The sequence below is a fragment of the Anabrus simplex genome, chromosome 1 (assembly GCF_040414725.1).
Source record: "Anabrus simplex isolate iqAnaSimp1 chromosome 1, ASM4041472v1, whole genome shotgun sequence".
Taxonomy (NCBI): Eukaryota; Metazoa; Arthropoda; class Insecta; order Orthoptera; family Tettigoniidae; genus Anabrus; species Anabrus simplex.
Genome location: NC_090265.1, coordinates 653,768,845 through 653,785,601, shown reverse-complemented (window position 1 = coordinate 653,785,601; position 16,757 = coordinate 653,768,845). Strand labels below are relative to the sequence as shown.

The following is a 16,757-nucleotide window of genomic DNA, read 5'->3' as shown; positions in this document are numbered from 1 at the left end:
AAAAAAATAAACATGGACTTGACAGTCAACTAAATAAAATTACAGGACTAGCTGAACAAGGTGATTTAAAAGCAAATTTCTTGATTGAGCAGATTCAGGCTTTTTGTAAACAAAATTGTAAATTCAGGGAGAACACTATAAAGGTCTGCATATTACTGTCCAACAGGTCATCTACAGGCTAATTTAACAAACGTTTTTAAAAGTGCTTACAAATGATTCAATCCTTAACTCGGCAGTGTTAATTACTTTTTTCTGTTTTCAGAATCTGTAGTTACTCTGTCATCAATTTCACTGGCGATGACAGCTGGATATTTGATACATGTAGCAGAAGAAGAAATTAGCCGTGACAGTTGTATACAGATAATATCCTTACCTGCAACTGATAGTCCTGCAGTATGCTTAATCCGTTTTCAAGGCAGGGGAGGGTTAAGGTACCCTAACGCTTTCTTTAGGGCTATGATACAAATGTGTTACGATTTCGTTATTGAAGTAGTACACTATCTCCAAAGAAAACGCTATCTACCGATCTGTACCCACTACCTGAAAAACAGGTTTTTAAGGGAACTCATGTGCAGGACCTGCAGTAACGAAACATTGCCACGCCACTATTGTTGCTGCAGAAATTACTCAAGCCTTTGTTGGACAATATTGCAAGGAATGTTTCATCAAAGTGCCAAAATATCCCGTATCTGGACCGAAAACCTTTGAACGGAAAAGTGTTCAAGTTAAGTTAGGCTAGGCAGTGATGGTGACTCTGAACTGGTGACCCATTACAAATACTACATTTTAAGTAACAGCTTTTACGTGAGTATAAACTGACTATATATTTCCCAAACACTTTAAAACACCATTGTAAATATGTATAAATTCGTGTTGATTGTGGGTCCATAGTACGACGACTCATAACCTCAGGATACTGATGTAAATAATTTGCCAACAGGACACGTTAATATCATATTGATGGGATTATTTGCACTACCGGTATAACAAAGATGGATCACGAGCAATATTCAAAACACGTGGTTCTCCGTAAGTATTATAATTGGCTGTATATTAGCGAATTTCCACGAGCACTTGTCACAAAATCCATGCTGAACATTGGAAGACATTTAAAACTTGTGTCTAAGAAAGGCGATCCTAGCGGGAGAAGTGAAAACTAAATTCCGTGACCCCACTTCTCATGGCTCATTTCCCAGCCTTGTATAATAGCGTAAGCAATGGTTCCTACCCATGTTTTCTACCTCCAATTACCCACCCTCCTAATCCACCTTAAACTACCCCTCCTTTATTTCCCTATCCTGTCGTTTCCAATTCTCTTTTAACTTCCAATCCTTTTAATCTTCTCTTATCTACTAATCCTCCTCCTTTATTAACTTATCCTATCTTTTCTTTTCACCTCTCCTCTCGAAAACAAAAACAAACCCTACTTTCCTAATTGAACTGTATACTAGTATACTATAGTGTCACCTGCATTTTGGGTCTTTGCAACATTCAAATTTAAACTCATGCCTTGCGCTGCCTTGGACTACTTCAATTACAACCTGAATTCTTATCTTCAAAAAGTAGCGCACTGTGCATATGTGTTTCCGGTATTACGCTTTTTACCATTTCTCTCTTCACAGTTGTTTTTTTACGTCAACTGTTCTAAAGAATCTACAAAATCCTAGTTACATACTTCAATTAAATTAAATTATATTAAATTGTATTTTATACATTTTCGCAACCGAAACAATTGCAGGCTGGATCATTAAGCTATTCACCGAGTTTCGTCGGCATTTGAAAGCATAGTGCCGGACATTGAGTATGTAAATACAAAGTATGTTACAAGTGTTATTATTATTTTTTTTAATATCCACCTATTCAATACAAAGAGATCTTTTTAGAAATTAAATATTATTACAAAATGTTAAGGGACATGTTTCGCCCATATTAAGGGCATCATCAGCCTCAAACTCAAACCTGTATGGTGAAAAAAAAAGGATCCTGATTGCTCTTACAAGTCATAAAAAGATGATATCATTGTAGGTGTCTGTCCAAACATTTTGCTTCAATCAAGCGACTCGTCTTCGACTTCTACACAATTTTGGGACTTCATATTTATTAAATTGTGTTGTGACTTTGTGCCTGATAGTATATGCAGGCTGGCTCACTTAACTGTTCACCTCTTCTCGTAAACATTTTGGGACACAGTGCCGAACTTTGCGTGTGTTGTGCTACTCTTCAAAAGATTGCGCCTTACTTCATATAAGTGACTGACCTTCTACTACTTCTAGATTTTACGATTTAAAATCGCACAGTGCTAATCCCCATTATCTTATATTGCTTCTTCAGCTGTTTTTGTGAAAGACTCATCCTTTAATTTCTTGTTTTCCTATGCATTGTTTTTGTATTTTTATTAGGCTGATGATGACCTAGATTGGGGTCGAAACCGGTACCGCTTCCACTTATAATTAAATAAGAATGTAACACTACATTTCTTATTTACTTGTATTGAATAGGTTGAACTACGTTATTTGTTATTTCAATTTAATTTAACAGGTGCCAACATAGTGCTTCAGGGTTGATTTGCTGGAAAGTGTGAACAGAGTCACATTTCGGATGAACTCATATGCAGATGGAGATTTGTTTTGCCATGAAACACAGTATCTGATGGCTATTTCACTCCACCTGTTCTTAATTCTCCTGAAACCGGGCGAGTTGGCCGTGCGCGTTGAGGCGCGCGGCTGTGAGCTTGCATCCGGGAGATAGTAGGTTCGAATCCACTATCGGCAGCCCTGAAGATGGTTTTCCGTGGTTTCCCATTTTCACACCAGGCAAATGCTGGGGCTGTACCTTAATTAAGGCCACGGCCGCTTCCTTCCAACTCTTAGGCCTTTCCTATCCCATCGTCGCCATAAGACCTATCTGTGTCGGAGCGACGTAAAGCCCCTAGCAAAAAAAAAAAATTCTCCTGAAGGCACATAACTGTTCTTGAAGGCAAATCGCCTTCACGTAGTTATCTTTGGAAGCAGTTTTTAAAAAAATCATATTCTTGAACTTTTCATGAACCTCACAGTGTTGGCCTTTTCAGTTTCTCTACAGTAGCCCACAAGAATATCAGTTTATGCCTGTGCCTGCGATTTATACGTATTAAATTACTGATTCCCTGCACTTACTAACCAGAAGAGTACGATAATCAGTTCTGATCTCTGTATCACTACCATTGCACACACTAACAGTAATATTTCCGCTGTACTTTTGTTTTTTTGTTTTTCCTTTATCACAATAGGACATTCATGTCTTCGTTTCAACTGCCTCCTGGGTTGCTCATGGTTTTTTTTTTTTTTTTTTTTTTTTTTTAGGCTAGTTATGGAACACTGACTATACACTTCCTGATTTTAGATATAATTTTGTGATTCCAGTTCTACAATCTTCATCGATATAATGTGTGCTGCAGGTGACGGAGTTAGTTATGGAACACTGACTATACACTTCCTGATTTTAGATATAATTTTGTGATTCCAGTTCTACAATCTTCATCGATATAATGTGTGCTGCAGGTGACAGAGTTGCCAGATGGATACCAGTTTCCTGCCTTCACCTAACACTGATGATGGGCATGTAGTTTCCTATACAGGAATTCTATACATTTCATAAATTTTAACTATGAGGTCATAATTATACAAGAGGACCAGTGGGCAGGCTTAATGAAAGTACGAGACAAATAGGCACTGTTTGCCTGACTTTGACCCCCGATGCAAAGTCAATAGTAAAGACGTTGGCCAACGATTTTTTCGTGCTTGTACATAAAAATCACTGAACATGACTGAGAAGAAAGATACATACTGCAATTTCTTATCATTCAAATTTAAAATCAAACATATCTACTTTGAGCTGAAATGTTTCTTTACAGGCAGTGACAAAATTACAATCATAATGAAGATAAAATAGGAGTTATGACATGATAATTTCCATGCAATGAAGATTTTGCTTTTGGCATAACTTTGCTTGGATAAGCAGCTGAATATAGAGCAGAAGTGGTCACATGTGGTCAGCACGATGAATCCTCTCGGCCGTTATTCTTGGTTTTCGAGACCGGGGCCGCTATCTCACAGTCAGATAGCGCCTCAATTCTAATCACGTAGGTTGAGTGGACCTCGAACCAGCCCTCAGGTCCAGGTAAAAATCCCTGACCTGTTCTAAGTTGTGGTCAGTTGTGAGTCATATCTTGGGAATCAGAGCAAAGATGTTTCAGAAGTTTTAATGCTCGGTTTCCAGGTCACCTTCCCTTTGTTGTCTGCCAAGCTACCTTCAGATGTTAGGTTTGCTATGTAATGAAAATGTTATTTTTAAATGACAGTGGAGTTGTAGTTTCTGTGCCATTGATAAAGTGGAACTTATTGATAATGCAGGCTGCATAAATGTAAAATCGAAAATATCTGAGCATAGTGAACAATATTTAAAACACATCACAGCTTAAAAAATGAACGTTTTCTATTTGAAACCATTCTAGAATCATACTTATATATTATGGAAGCAAATAGGATTACTTGCAGAGAAAATTTACTCTTCTGGGTTTGTTATGTAATTTGATTACCTGGTTTTCACCCTACTTTTTAGTGGTACTCTCTTGAGTGCAGTTATTGCATTTCAATTAATTCAGATACTAAACATCAAACTGTTACTTCCTTTTTTTTTCAGATGTAGTGGCTTCTCCTCCACTTGGACACGTCTCCCCTAGCCATGGTGAAGGGCTCTTTACGGATCTGCGGCTGTTGTCATTGGATAAGCAGCTGAATATAGAGCAGAAGGTTAGAATGCACTTGTGGATATTATAATTGCTATCATCAGTAATTTGAGTTAATGAATAATGATTTCTACATCAATTTACTGAATTAAAGAAGTACTTGCTGCGTAATGTACAGTAGTTGTAAGCATTTGCTCCCAATACTGAAGGTTGCAATAACAAATCTCAGTCACATTTGGTTGGCATTTCTTAAATGTGTTCCTTTGAAGTTCATTTTGTGTGTGTTAGTATCTTGATCTGATTCACCTTTACTATATTTTCGTATTGAAAGTACAGTAATTTAATAGTTCGTGGTGTGAGTTACAGTAGTCACATCCTAGTTCGTGAACCATAGGTAACGCCAAGTGTCCAAGTGAGTGGTCCTGAGGGTCGGGATACCAGGTGGTATGGAATGGGAGCGGGCATCTTGACATATTCTTAATCTTTGCTCTCCATGTGCTCGGGCAGCTAGGTCTGTGCAATTCGCCGGTAGTTCCTAACCTGTTAGAGGAGAGATCGTCACTTGGACTGTGTGTAAGTAAGGATAGCATCCTGCTTCACAGAATTTTCACTGAGCATGCTCAGAACATTTTAAGCAAACCTCGGACATATGGGAGTAACAGAGTTTCACTCCCATCTGACAGGCGAGGGACTCCATGGAAACAACTTAGCAAACGAAATGGAATCCGTTGGGGAGCTATCAATATTAAAATGGGACTTATGGAAGAAAGAAAGTAGAACTGGCTGAGTAGCAAAGAGAATGCGTTAGAAGAGGGAGAAATTAAATAGGAACTCAAGATGTATTTCAAAAAGTTGCTGAATGGAGATACAGAAAACAACAGATAGAGGAGAGCCAAGTCGAGGAACCACAACTGAACCACCAATTACATGACTTGAGGTTGAAAATGCGCTCAAGAGCATGAAGAAAGGAAAGGCAGTGGGCATAGATGAACTAAGTGCAGATATGCTGAAAGCGGCAGGAATTCCAGGAATCCAGTGGTTCTACAGACAGCGCAGCAAGATATGGGAGGACAATACTATTCCTGAGGACTGGAAGATTGGCATCATTGTACCTCTGTTCAAGAAAGGAAACCGACGAAAATGTACTAATTATCGTGGTATTACACTCCTGTCTCATGTCCTGAAAATATTGTAAAAAATAATAAAGACCAGAATCAGAGATAATGTTGAACCAATTTTGGAAGAAGAGCAGTATGGTTTCAGATCAGGAAGGTCAACTACAGACCTTATATGTGCAATTAGGATGCTAATGGAAAAGTACTGGGAGAAAAACAAGCCTTTATTTCTAATATTTTTGGACATTGAGAAACCCTATTACAGTGTACCAAGGGAAAGAATTTGGCAATGCATGAAAGAACTTCAAGTACGAGACAGCCTCACAGACAAAGTGAAAATGTTGTATAGTGGGAATAGAAGATGTATTCAAGTAGGACTGGTTTGAAACAAAGAGAGGAGTGCAGTAGGGCAGCTCATTGTCACCACTTCTATTTATTATTATGATGGATGTAGTAATGAAATGTATTAAAAGGAAAGAACATGGAGATATCAAAGCCTTTACATTTGCAGATGATGTTGCGATCTGGAGTGACTCGAAAGAGGTTTTGGGAGAGAGAATCAAAGCTGGAATGAGGAGTTTAAGAAACATGGTTTAAACATCAGTAAGACCAAACTTTGGAATTTTAAAAAGTTTTGTAAGAAATGATCTGCTCCCAGCGCAGTTTGGATTCTTGCGTTCTGTTTCCCTTGAACTGCAACAGTATCTCCCTTAAGTACCAGAGTAATGATCTTCTTTTGCGTTTTATGTTCTCTGATCTGAGTACTATGCTTGAACACCTGTTGGAAGACGTGTGAAGAACCAGATTTTAGAGTCAGCAAATACTAGTAAGAAACTTCTCTCGATTGATTTGAAGAAAACAGAAAACCTCAAGCCCTTCCATGCTGTTGACATTGGATTTGCGGCCTCAGCAGCTTTGTGAAGTATCTCAAGAAGATTGATCCCAAAACCGATCGATTGGACGATATTCTTAGCACCACCTATTTTCAAGACAATACTTTAAAAGAACTGATCCACTTCACACAAAAAGTGCTTGTTTTTGTTTCACGGCAATGCTGCAGTAGAAGGAGGTTTTTCAATAAACAAAGAATGCCTAGTAGAGAATCTTCATGTAAATAGCTTAACTGCACAGCGTCGGTGTATGATGCAATATCTACAGCTGGTGAAGTATTAGCTGTCAGTGTTTTGAAAAAAGGTGATCTCTGCACCCAAAAATGCATCAACATTGAGAAATGAAGCTTAAGAAAAGTATAAAAAGAGTGCAGATTACATCGCAGCCAAAAGAAAGTTAGCAGCAGAAGAAATAAAACCTATAAAATTGAAGAAGCGATGTACTATGCAGAGTGCTGAGGAAAAGACAGAAGAACTGGAGAAAGAGGTGAAAATACTAAAAAACTTAGTCGTATGTGTGTGTATCTTTTGAGTGTAAGTTATACACTCATGCTCAGAAATTAATGCTGATACATGGTGAAACAACGCTATAGTGTGCGGTTTGCGGTTTTAAGTCACCTCGGGGTATGACCGTGTGGTGCATTTGACCTGCGGTCGTCACACGGTGGTGCTAACAGCAGTCCAAATACGCAGAGGTGTGTTGGTGCCTGTCAGAGTACGGTGCAGCGAGTAAGTGTGCAGATGTTTTCAGATGTGCTAATGGTGTCTGTGTGGTGAAAATGGCTCAAAGAACACACATTGATGACATTATGAGGGGTAGAATAATAGGGCGACTGGAGGCTGGTCAAACACAGTGGGACGTAGCATGGGCCCTCCGTGATCCACAAAGTGTGATCTCAAGATTATGACAACGATTCCAGCAGACAGGAAACGTGTCCAGGCGCTACAGTACGGGAAGTCCGCAGTGTACAACACCACAAGAAGGCCGATATCTCACCATCAGTGCCCGCAGACAGCCACGGAGTACTACAGGTAGCCTTGCTCGAGACCTTGCCACAGCCACTGGAACACTTGTCTCCAGACACACAGTCTATAGACGACTGAACAGACATGGTTTATTCGCCTGGAGACCTGCAAGGTGCATTTCAATGACCCCTGTTCACAGGAGAACCCGTAAAGCCTGGTATCAAGAACACAGTACATGGTCATTGGAACAGTGGTCCCAGGTTATGTTCACGGACGTGTCCAGGTATAGTCTGAACAGTGATTCTTGCCTGGTTCTCATCTGCGTGAACCAGGAACCAGATACCAACTCCGTAATGTCCTTGAAAGGGACCTGTATGGAGGTAGTGGTTTGATGGTGTGGGGTGGGATTATGATTGGTGCACGTACACCCCTGCATGTCTTTGACAGAGGAACTGTAACAGGTCAGGTGTATCGGGACGTCATTTTGCACCAGTATGTCCACCTTTTCAGGGGTGCAGTGAGTCCCACCTTCCTCCTGATGGATGATAATGCACGGCCCCACCGAGCTGCCATCGTGGAGGAATACCGTGAGACAGAAGATATCCGACGAATGGAGGGGCCTGCCTGTTCTCCAGACCTAAACCCCATCGAGCACGTCTGGGATGCTCTCGGTCGACGTATCGCTGCACGTCTTCAAACCCCTAGGACACGTCGGGAGCTCCGACAGGCACTGGTTCAAGAATGGGGGGCTATACCCCAGCAGCTGCTCGACCACCTGATCCAGAGTATGCCAACCCGTTGTGCGGCCTGTGTACGTGTGCATGGTGATCATATGCCATATTGATGTCGGGGTACATGCGCAGGAAACAGTGGCGTCTTGTAGCACATGTGTTTTGGGACGGTTTCCTCAACTTATCACCAATACCGGGGACTTAGATATGTTTTGTTTGTGTTTACTATGTGCCTATGCTATTAGCGCCAGTTTTGTGTAGTGCCACGTTGTGTGGCACCACAATATGCAATTATCCTTAATTTATGGGCATGAGTGTAGTAATTGTGAATTGATAATTAAATACATACGATGATAGTTCACAAATTTGTTATAAAATATATAAACTACTGTATAATCCCGAATACCACCCGCACTTTTTTCCCAAAAATATTGGTTCTAAATCTTGGGTGCGGGTCATATTCAAGCCGTTCATTCTCGTAAATATTTGCTATGTTTACATGGAGTATTGAAATAGATTTGAATGCGGTTACCGTACTCAATATACCACATGTCAGAGGTGTCAACTATTACGGATTGTCCGTAATTATTACGGTACGGATTTCACCTCACGATTACAGAATTACGTTCAAGGGGGAAATTATTACTGAAAAACAACATTATCACTGTTACGGAGTTATCCGTGGTAGTTAGAGGTGAAAGAAGGTGCGGGCTGGAATAGGTCTCAACTACAAAGTAAAGTTAATTTAAAACTTTAACAAAGGTTATATTTTCTTTTCAAAATCAGCAGATAACAACAACAACAGAGTAACAGGTACCAAGTAGCAGGAAAACAAGTTAAGAAATTACAATTGTTACAAGATTTGGGCTTCGAGCCCCAAGATTAATTTCTGAGCTCTCAGCTCACCACCACAATAGCTACAGGGCAAAAAACCCCTAAGTACAAGGAGCACTTGCTCCTAATTACAGTGTTAAAGAAAAGAGCAGAACCGCTCTTAATATTACCAGCCTATCAAAGGCTACAACCTTCAGTTCAGACTGCCCTCAAGGCACACTAAGAAACAGGGGTATTTGATACCCAACCTACAGGGCCTTTACATGAGGAAAACAAAACATCAGGTTAAATTACGGGCCCATAATACAAGACTGAATGGAGGTGATAACTTGCACTCCTACACAAAGTTTTTGTCTAAAACCTATTGGGCGCTAGGCCGATGATACAGGGGCTAATCCCAATCTATGGAGGTGACTATTTGGCAAATAAGTTTGACTTTACGAAGGAAGAGAAAAACGATTACGAAAACATAGTCACCTCAAATTCAAAATGAAGGGGATTTCGAGAGGGTGAAGCACTCTCTATCCCCGCTTTACAGATTAGAAATTTGTAGATAGACAGAAAAGAATTTACATTTTAAAAGGGTAGGTTACATACTAAAGGTTTCGAACCCTCCCCGAGAGTTAAACTGCTGAGCTAGCAAGAAATGAAGATGTTAACAGGCCATTACCTTGTAGATGAACTGCTGCTTGGAGAGAGAGGCGCTACCCGCCCCCTGCTATATATTCCCACACTGAGAAGGATGTTGCTGAAGTGGCCCCGAGACCAGAAAATCAGCAGTTTATATACCCTCATGGAACATTCGAGACCTGTCATGAATAATAACAACCCGCCACAAACTTTTATTGGTCGGCTAAAGATTACAAGTCAAAACTGAAGAAGAAATCGAGGATTGGTGGAAAATTAATTACAGAAATTACTGATTGGTTAAATTCAAAACTGGTGGAAAGAGAAGGGTTATACTGCCAACCCAAAAAATGAATGAAAGAAATTTAACAAAGAACAAACTTATGAATACCAAATTTCTTCAAAAAACAGTTCCTTCACTTCACACTAGGGTGCATAATTATAGTTCTTAAGTAGTGCCATCTAGAAGAGAATGTCCACACTTCTTGCTACAGAGCAAACAAATACAAATCGAAATAGACATAGTTCAGAACACTTCAAAATTTACAGTAGAGACATCTTCCGAGAAACCATTGAGTTAATGCAGTTTGTTAAAGTTTAGGCTTCCTCCTGTAGAGGGATTTCAACTGGCGCAATATTTGAATTCGCGGCTTGGAGGTGTACCGCCCGGTACAATCACGAAAAAATAATTTTCTACACAAAAAAAAATGTTCAGTCCTTTCAAGCCTTTCTCGCAAATGGTTGGTTCAATGCTTGTGAGTTGGCAACAATACTTAGTCGATCGTGACGTCCTTTTGCTACCAATAAGCGTTGTAAAACTCGTTGTGAATGAAGGAGCAGGCGCTGCTCTTCTCCACTACAAATCCTTCAGTAATGTTGTATTTGCTGTGTTAAGTGTACCTGACAGTTGACAGAAAGATTGAGAAAGAAGTGCGGCCTATAGTAAGCACAACTGCACTGGAATCGCTTATGGTTCAGAAAGCGAAAATGTCATCACAATTGGAGGATGCTTCGAGAAAAACTACACTGAAAAGCAGCTGCTGCGTGAGAAACAAGCTACAAGGAGTGTTTTATCACAGAACTAACAGGTTGCGTGCAAATGTTATTGCGTAATATGATGCATTTTTGGATAGATTGCTAGAGGGAAGGGCAAAAGGGGTGTCATTGTCGAGAAGGAAGGAGCATGCTTTGTACTTGAAATTTTTATCGGGGGCGGAGGGTGATTACTGATAATCCACTTCAAAGGTTGGCACCTCTGCCACATGTAAACGGGCATTCAGGTCTTATTGTGTTTTAGTTGCGTTCTAGAAAACCAGATTGATTTTTTTCTCAGTATGGTTACAGTGGCATGTAAACGCAAAATGTAATGTAATGAAATACGGTAAATCAAAGAATATGGGTAAATATGCGGTAAATATGAAAGCCGCTGCTGCAGATGCTCGTTCGTAATTTGTTTCACAAGTGTTGCTGGCATGCTGGGTGCGCGAATAGCTGATCTCGCGGGATATCGTACTTTGCGAGAGTTGAGACTGTTGGTTACGGAAGTCTACCTCACTCGCATTTGAGTTCTGTATCTGTCCTGTAGAAGTGCTGTCTCAATAGTAAGCGATGAATTCAAAATGGCGTCTGCAGTCATTTACTGTGCGTGAGAAACTGAACGTTGTAAGCGAAACTGAAATATACGGAAATAGTGCTGTTGGCAGAAAGTAGGATATTGATGAATCGTGTATTTGTGATTGTCGGAAGAAGAAGGGGAAAAACTTCTAAGTAACGGCGATCGCAGAGCGTTCCGCGGGCAGAGTGCAGTATTTCCGGAAATTGAAGAACGTGTCCACAAATTTTTGATAGAAAAACGTTGCTGTTGTGGTTGGGTAGTGGTTGGGCAGGGCACTACCCATAATACTAGGCACAATATGTATATAAGAAAGGAACCACCGCTGCTGTCAGAATTTTAACCAAACAAGACTACGCCTTCATATTATGCTTCTAACTCAAACGAACAAGTTTTTACCTACCATGAAGCTAAAGTGGACATTTTTAATGACAAGTGTTTTATTACAATACACCTAGCCATTAACCAACTAAATACATCGTAGAAACTCATCGTTGCTTACAAACATAGTATCAACCGACGCAAATCTATGATTAACAGTACAACAACTACAAGAAGAAAGCACACGCAAGATATGTACAGTTAAGCTCGCCAAGTTTTAGACTCCATTATATCACATCATCATTCACGAACACTAGCATCAACTTATATATTTCATAGTCACAAGACTTTACCAAGAAAGAAGATATATGCAAGACATAAACATTAATCAGTGCTTTAAAAATATTTTTAGTACATTTTAATGTGTTTTATGCATTTGTAGAACTGATTAGCTCTTAAGTTAGGTTAAGTTTTCTACAATCACAACTTAAACCTGAAGGTCATTCATACTTACGTACCGCAATTTAAACAATAAATCATAACTTATATGCCCCGTTAGACATATCCGGATATGCCAATCAAAGATGGGAACATCCTTCAAATATTGTAATGTAATTTATGCAAACCATCAACATTAGCCAACAGTTGATGGCCAAATAGGCTGAAACCGGTTCTGTAAGAACTACAAGTATAATAAATTGTATTGATCAGGTGGAATCCTTTCTTTTCCATATATGTGTAACTCTAAGACAAGTGTAAAAAATATGTTGAAACTATTTCAAGCTCTCGTCTGCAGCATAAGTTTGAAACTCCATTTCTTGAACAATCATCTGGACTATTTCCCTGATAATTTGGGAGCCCTAAGCGAGGAGCAGAGTGAAAGATTCCACCAACAAATAAAGGAAATGGAAAGAAGATATCAGGGACGGTGGAACATGGGGATGTTGGCAGACTACTGCTTTTGCTTGAAGAGGGGGAAACTATGTAACATGGCTATAAACGTCAGTCAGTCAGTCAGTCAGTGCAACCCTCCTTCCAGGCAATAAAAAAAAAAAGCTTTTCTTCAAATGATGCTTTGTAGAGTTATGTAGGTAGTCTGTTTTATGTTGTACAAGGTTTTTCTTCTATTTTACAGCACTCTTTATTAGCGGAAAAGTAACTTTTATGACATTAGTATACTCTAAGGAAACCAGACTGGCATTGAATTCAGTATGATAAAATTATTTGCAATCTCCTATAACTAGGGACTTGAGTTATTCATTTTATTCGTTGGTGGACATCTTAGTTATTTTTGAAGAAGAATTTGAATAATTGTGTAATTTTTTATAATTTTATTGTATTTTGAGATTTTAAGGTAAGTTTTTTCTGTAAATTATTGAAGAACAATATTGAGTTTTATTTTAAAAAACACATTTTTATCACTAAAGAAGCTTAATATGAAAGAAAAATACATAATATTACTTTTTCTAACTGTCAAAGGAGGACATTGTCATTTTCATGTTGCAACGCAAGTCGCTCAAAACTCGTGAGTAGCAAGAAAGGAAAGTTTTGCAGTCAACATTAGCACGTGGATACCACACTGACTAGAGAGCTCTGCCAAGGATGACTGTCAAGCAAACTAATCAGAACTTTTACAATAATTTTTCCATCTCGCAACATGAAGTTCATTGTACCCTTTTGTGATCACTGAATCATTCTCATTTTTAAAGAATATACTTCGCTATTTTCACTAGTCCTGAATCGAAATTACTTTTAATGATGGATATTGGACTAAACACTGCAAGTGCCGACTGCAACTTATTAGCAGGATCTTCAAACATCAGTAATTGTAGTTGATAAATGCTAATGCTGAGTGTTTTTTACAACTGATCTAACATCTCCTTGAACATCTGCACTTCTCATGCAATTTAGCTTCTCTTCTGTTTCACTATAAAAATTCCCTTCTTTTGCTACTTTGAAATTTTGCAGTATTTTGCTGAGTTCTCCATATAACATAGGACTTATTGGATATGAAGATCCTTCTAGTTCAGTGATGTATTCCATTAATCATTGGCATGTTCCTTGATGAATGTTGTCTCTGCTGAAATTATATTTACATCATTCGTCAGTGATTTCATGAAGTTGATACCAGCATTGCTGATAAGAGTTCAGATCTTCTATCTGCACAAACTCAATTATATCACAAAGATGCTTCTCATGGCCTTGAACCAACTATTCCATCTTGTCAGCACTGGTACTGGAAACAGTTTAGGATTCTCAGATGGATACTTTTCTTCGAGAAATTTAACACACGGGTATTTTCTGTTTCTTGTATTGAGAAACAGCTTTAACCTTATCCACTACTGCATTCAGTTTCGTCAGTTCTTTTGTGAATATGCAGCCCACCTAGTTTAGCCGGTGTGCCCAGCACTGAATGTGAGCTGCATCCTCTCTGAGGAAGGCACTCAGGGAACTAAAGCACTTTGACGTGCATCTTGCACTGTCGCTTTCCAATCCCAAGATACTGTCATAGTTAATAGAATACTTCTGTACAGAATTAAGTATTGCCCTGCTGCATGATTTTGCATCAGCTGCTTCCAGAATATGTACATCAGCAACATACAACTCCTGCTCTATTTTTGGTTCACGAGGGTGAATTAACACGACATATACACATCGGCCCAACCGATCTGTCGTTTCGTCACATAGTAACATAACCTTCTGGCCACAGGCTGCTTCTTTCACTTGTTCTCTTTTATCTCTCAGCAGTGGAACATACTTCTCTCTTAACAATCTAACTTGCGGCAAATTTTCAGCACCTGTTAAAAAAAAGTTTTGGTTTAATGTTATAAAGTTCTGTTTTTGAAGTGACAAATAATAATAATAATAATAATAATAATAGTAGTAGTAGTAGTTTTTTTTTTTTTTTGCAAGTTGCTTTACGTTGCACCGACACAGATAGATCTTACGGCGACGATGGGACAGGAAAAGGCTAGGAGTGGGAAGGAAGCGTCCGTGGCCTTAATTAAGGTACAACTCCAGCATTTGCTTGGTGTGAAAATGGGAAACCACGGAAAATCATCTCCAGGGCTGCCAACAGTGGGGTTCGAACCCACTATCTCCCGAATACTGGATACTGGCCGCACTTAAGCGACTGCAGCTATCGAGCTCAGTGATAGTAGTAGTAGTATAGTAGTAATATAAGAATAATATAATTTTGACAGTAATCTATTTAACTTACCTTTAGTGAATTCATTCATCCATTCTTTAATAGCAGGGTGCTCCAATTTCTCTAATGGTATATTCTCTTTAGGAAAAGATTCTGTAGTCTCTCCTGGCAAAATTATCCCTTACAATAACTCTTTTGTTTGCATCAAAATTACACTGTACAACACACTGTCTCTTATGACAAGAGAATTTACTGGCTGTAGATGATTTCTTCACTCGATGTTTGTCACTTCTCACATACGTGGTACACATATCTTTTCTTTCCCAAGATATCGTAGTTACAGTATTGACACATTATGGTTTTTGAATTAGATGCATATAGTCATTTCTTACAAAATTGTACAAAAACGGTTTAAGCCTCCTAGTCAATACTTTTTGTTAACGTTCAATTAAGATGAAAGTTCACACAGAAATAGACATGTTACGACCCGACATGGGGTCATCCTCGGTAACACGTGTATAATGTATTAAAAACATAGGAGACACGCTAAATGAAATGTTATTTTAAAAAGTTTTTTAAAACATGATGAGAGTTAAAAAATGGTGAAATGTTGATCATTAAGAACAGTCTTGAGCTGGAAGTCTTTCTGTTTCAATGCTTTTTGTTGTCCTTGGTGTGGATCAACTGGTATCTGTATACTGCTGGCTTAGTTTTTATGTTCCAGCTGGGCTGATGTACATAAGCATTACTGGTATTGAAGTTAACCGTCTGCAGAATTAAAGTTGAAAAGTGTGACTAACAGGAACAGCATTTAGTTTAAGTTATGAAGAACGAAAATTAACTTACGTTACGTGGCCCGCTTGGGTTGCCCGTATTCTCTGATTGTAGAGTCCAGTTTTCGACTGACTTGCTCCCGCAGTCGAGACGCAAGCCGTGTTGCTGCAAGGAAGTGGAGTGGGGGAATGGGGCAGGGCTTGCGGGAGAATGGTAGTATGCAGAATAATGGGGGCGGTGACTGAAACTGAGTGGGATAATTGTGAGTTCTTATGTTCCTGTTTTTTACTACAAATGATCGGAATAAAAGTTTACCATATTACGTTCTTCTTTTCATTTGTCTCATTTAAGTTGAGGGCTGGGTTCTTATTTTGATCCATACTGATGTAAAAATTCTCTAAAATGTCAGGTAGTGGACCTTTTTGTTCACGTTGTAGAATTTTTAGATCTTGTCTATTGTAGTATAATTGTGATTATAGTCTTTGTGATGGTTACTCATGGCAGAGAAACGATTATATTTTTAAGCATTGCAATGTTCTGTATATCTTACGAGGAAGCTCCTACCAGTTGGTCCGACGTAACTTGACCCGCATCTCTGACATTCCACTTTATATATCCCAGAATTTTTGTATTTGTTGTTAGTATTTATTGTGTGAAAGTTAAATAATATTCTTTCATTAGTGTTGCTGGTTTTGAAAGCAATTTTTAGGTTCTGTTTTCTTAGGACGTTCGTGATTATGTGTATATTATTATTGCTAATCCGGGATCCATCCGTATAAATATTGTAATGATGTTGTGTGTTGCACACTTCTTGCACAAGATTATTGGCAAATTTACTTGGGTGACCTGCTGTCAATGCATTAGCTTGCAGTTCAGGAGTGACCGTTAATATCCTATCAGGATACAAAACACCTTTTTTTGTTAATGTGAGCTCAGCTTTGGCAATGGCTGTTAAATACAGAGGTGGGATTCCCGCCATAACAAGGACTGCTTCCGTGGGTATTGTGCGGTAC

The 16,757-nt window shown here is 39.0% G+C and overlaps 1 protein-coding gene across 2 annotated transcripts in view; it reads left to right on the top strand.

Annotated features, from left to right (window-relative positions):
* The window catches only part of Pkn (serine/threonine-protein kinase N), a 308,319-nt gene that overhangs the window by 47,722 nt on the left and 243,840 nt on the right, over nt 1–16,757 (top strand). For both annotated transcript variants that reach the window (XM_067135805.2, XM_067135804.2), the window contains one exon: nt 4,681–4,790. In XM_067135805.2, the coding sequence (XP_066991906.2) occupies nt 4,681–4,790 (110 nt within the window). The remainder of the gene's footprint in view (nt 1–4,680; nt 4,791–16,757) is intronic.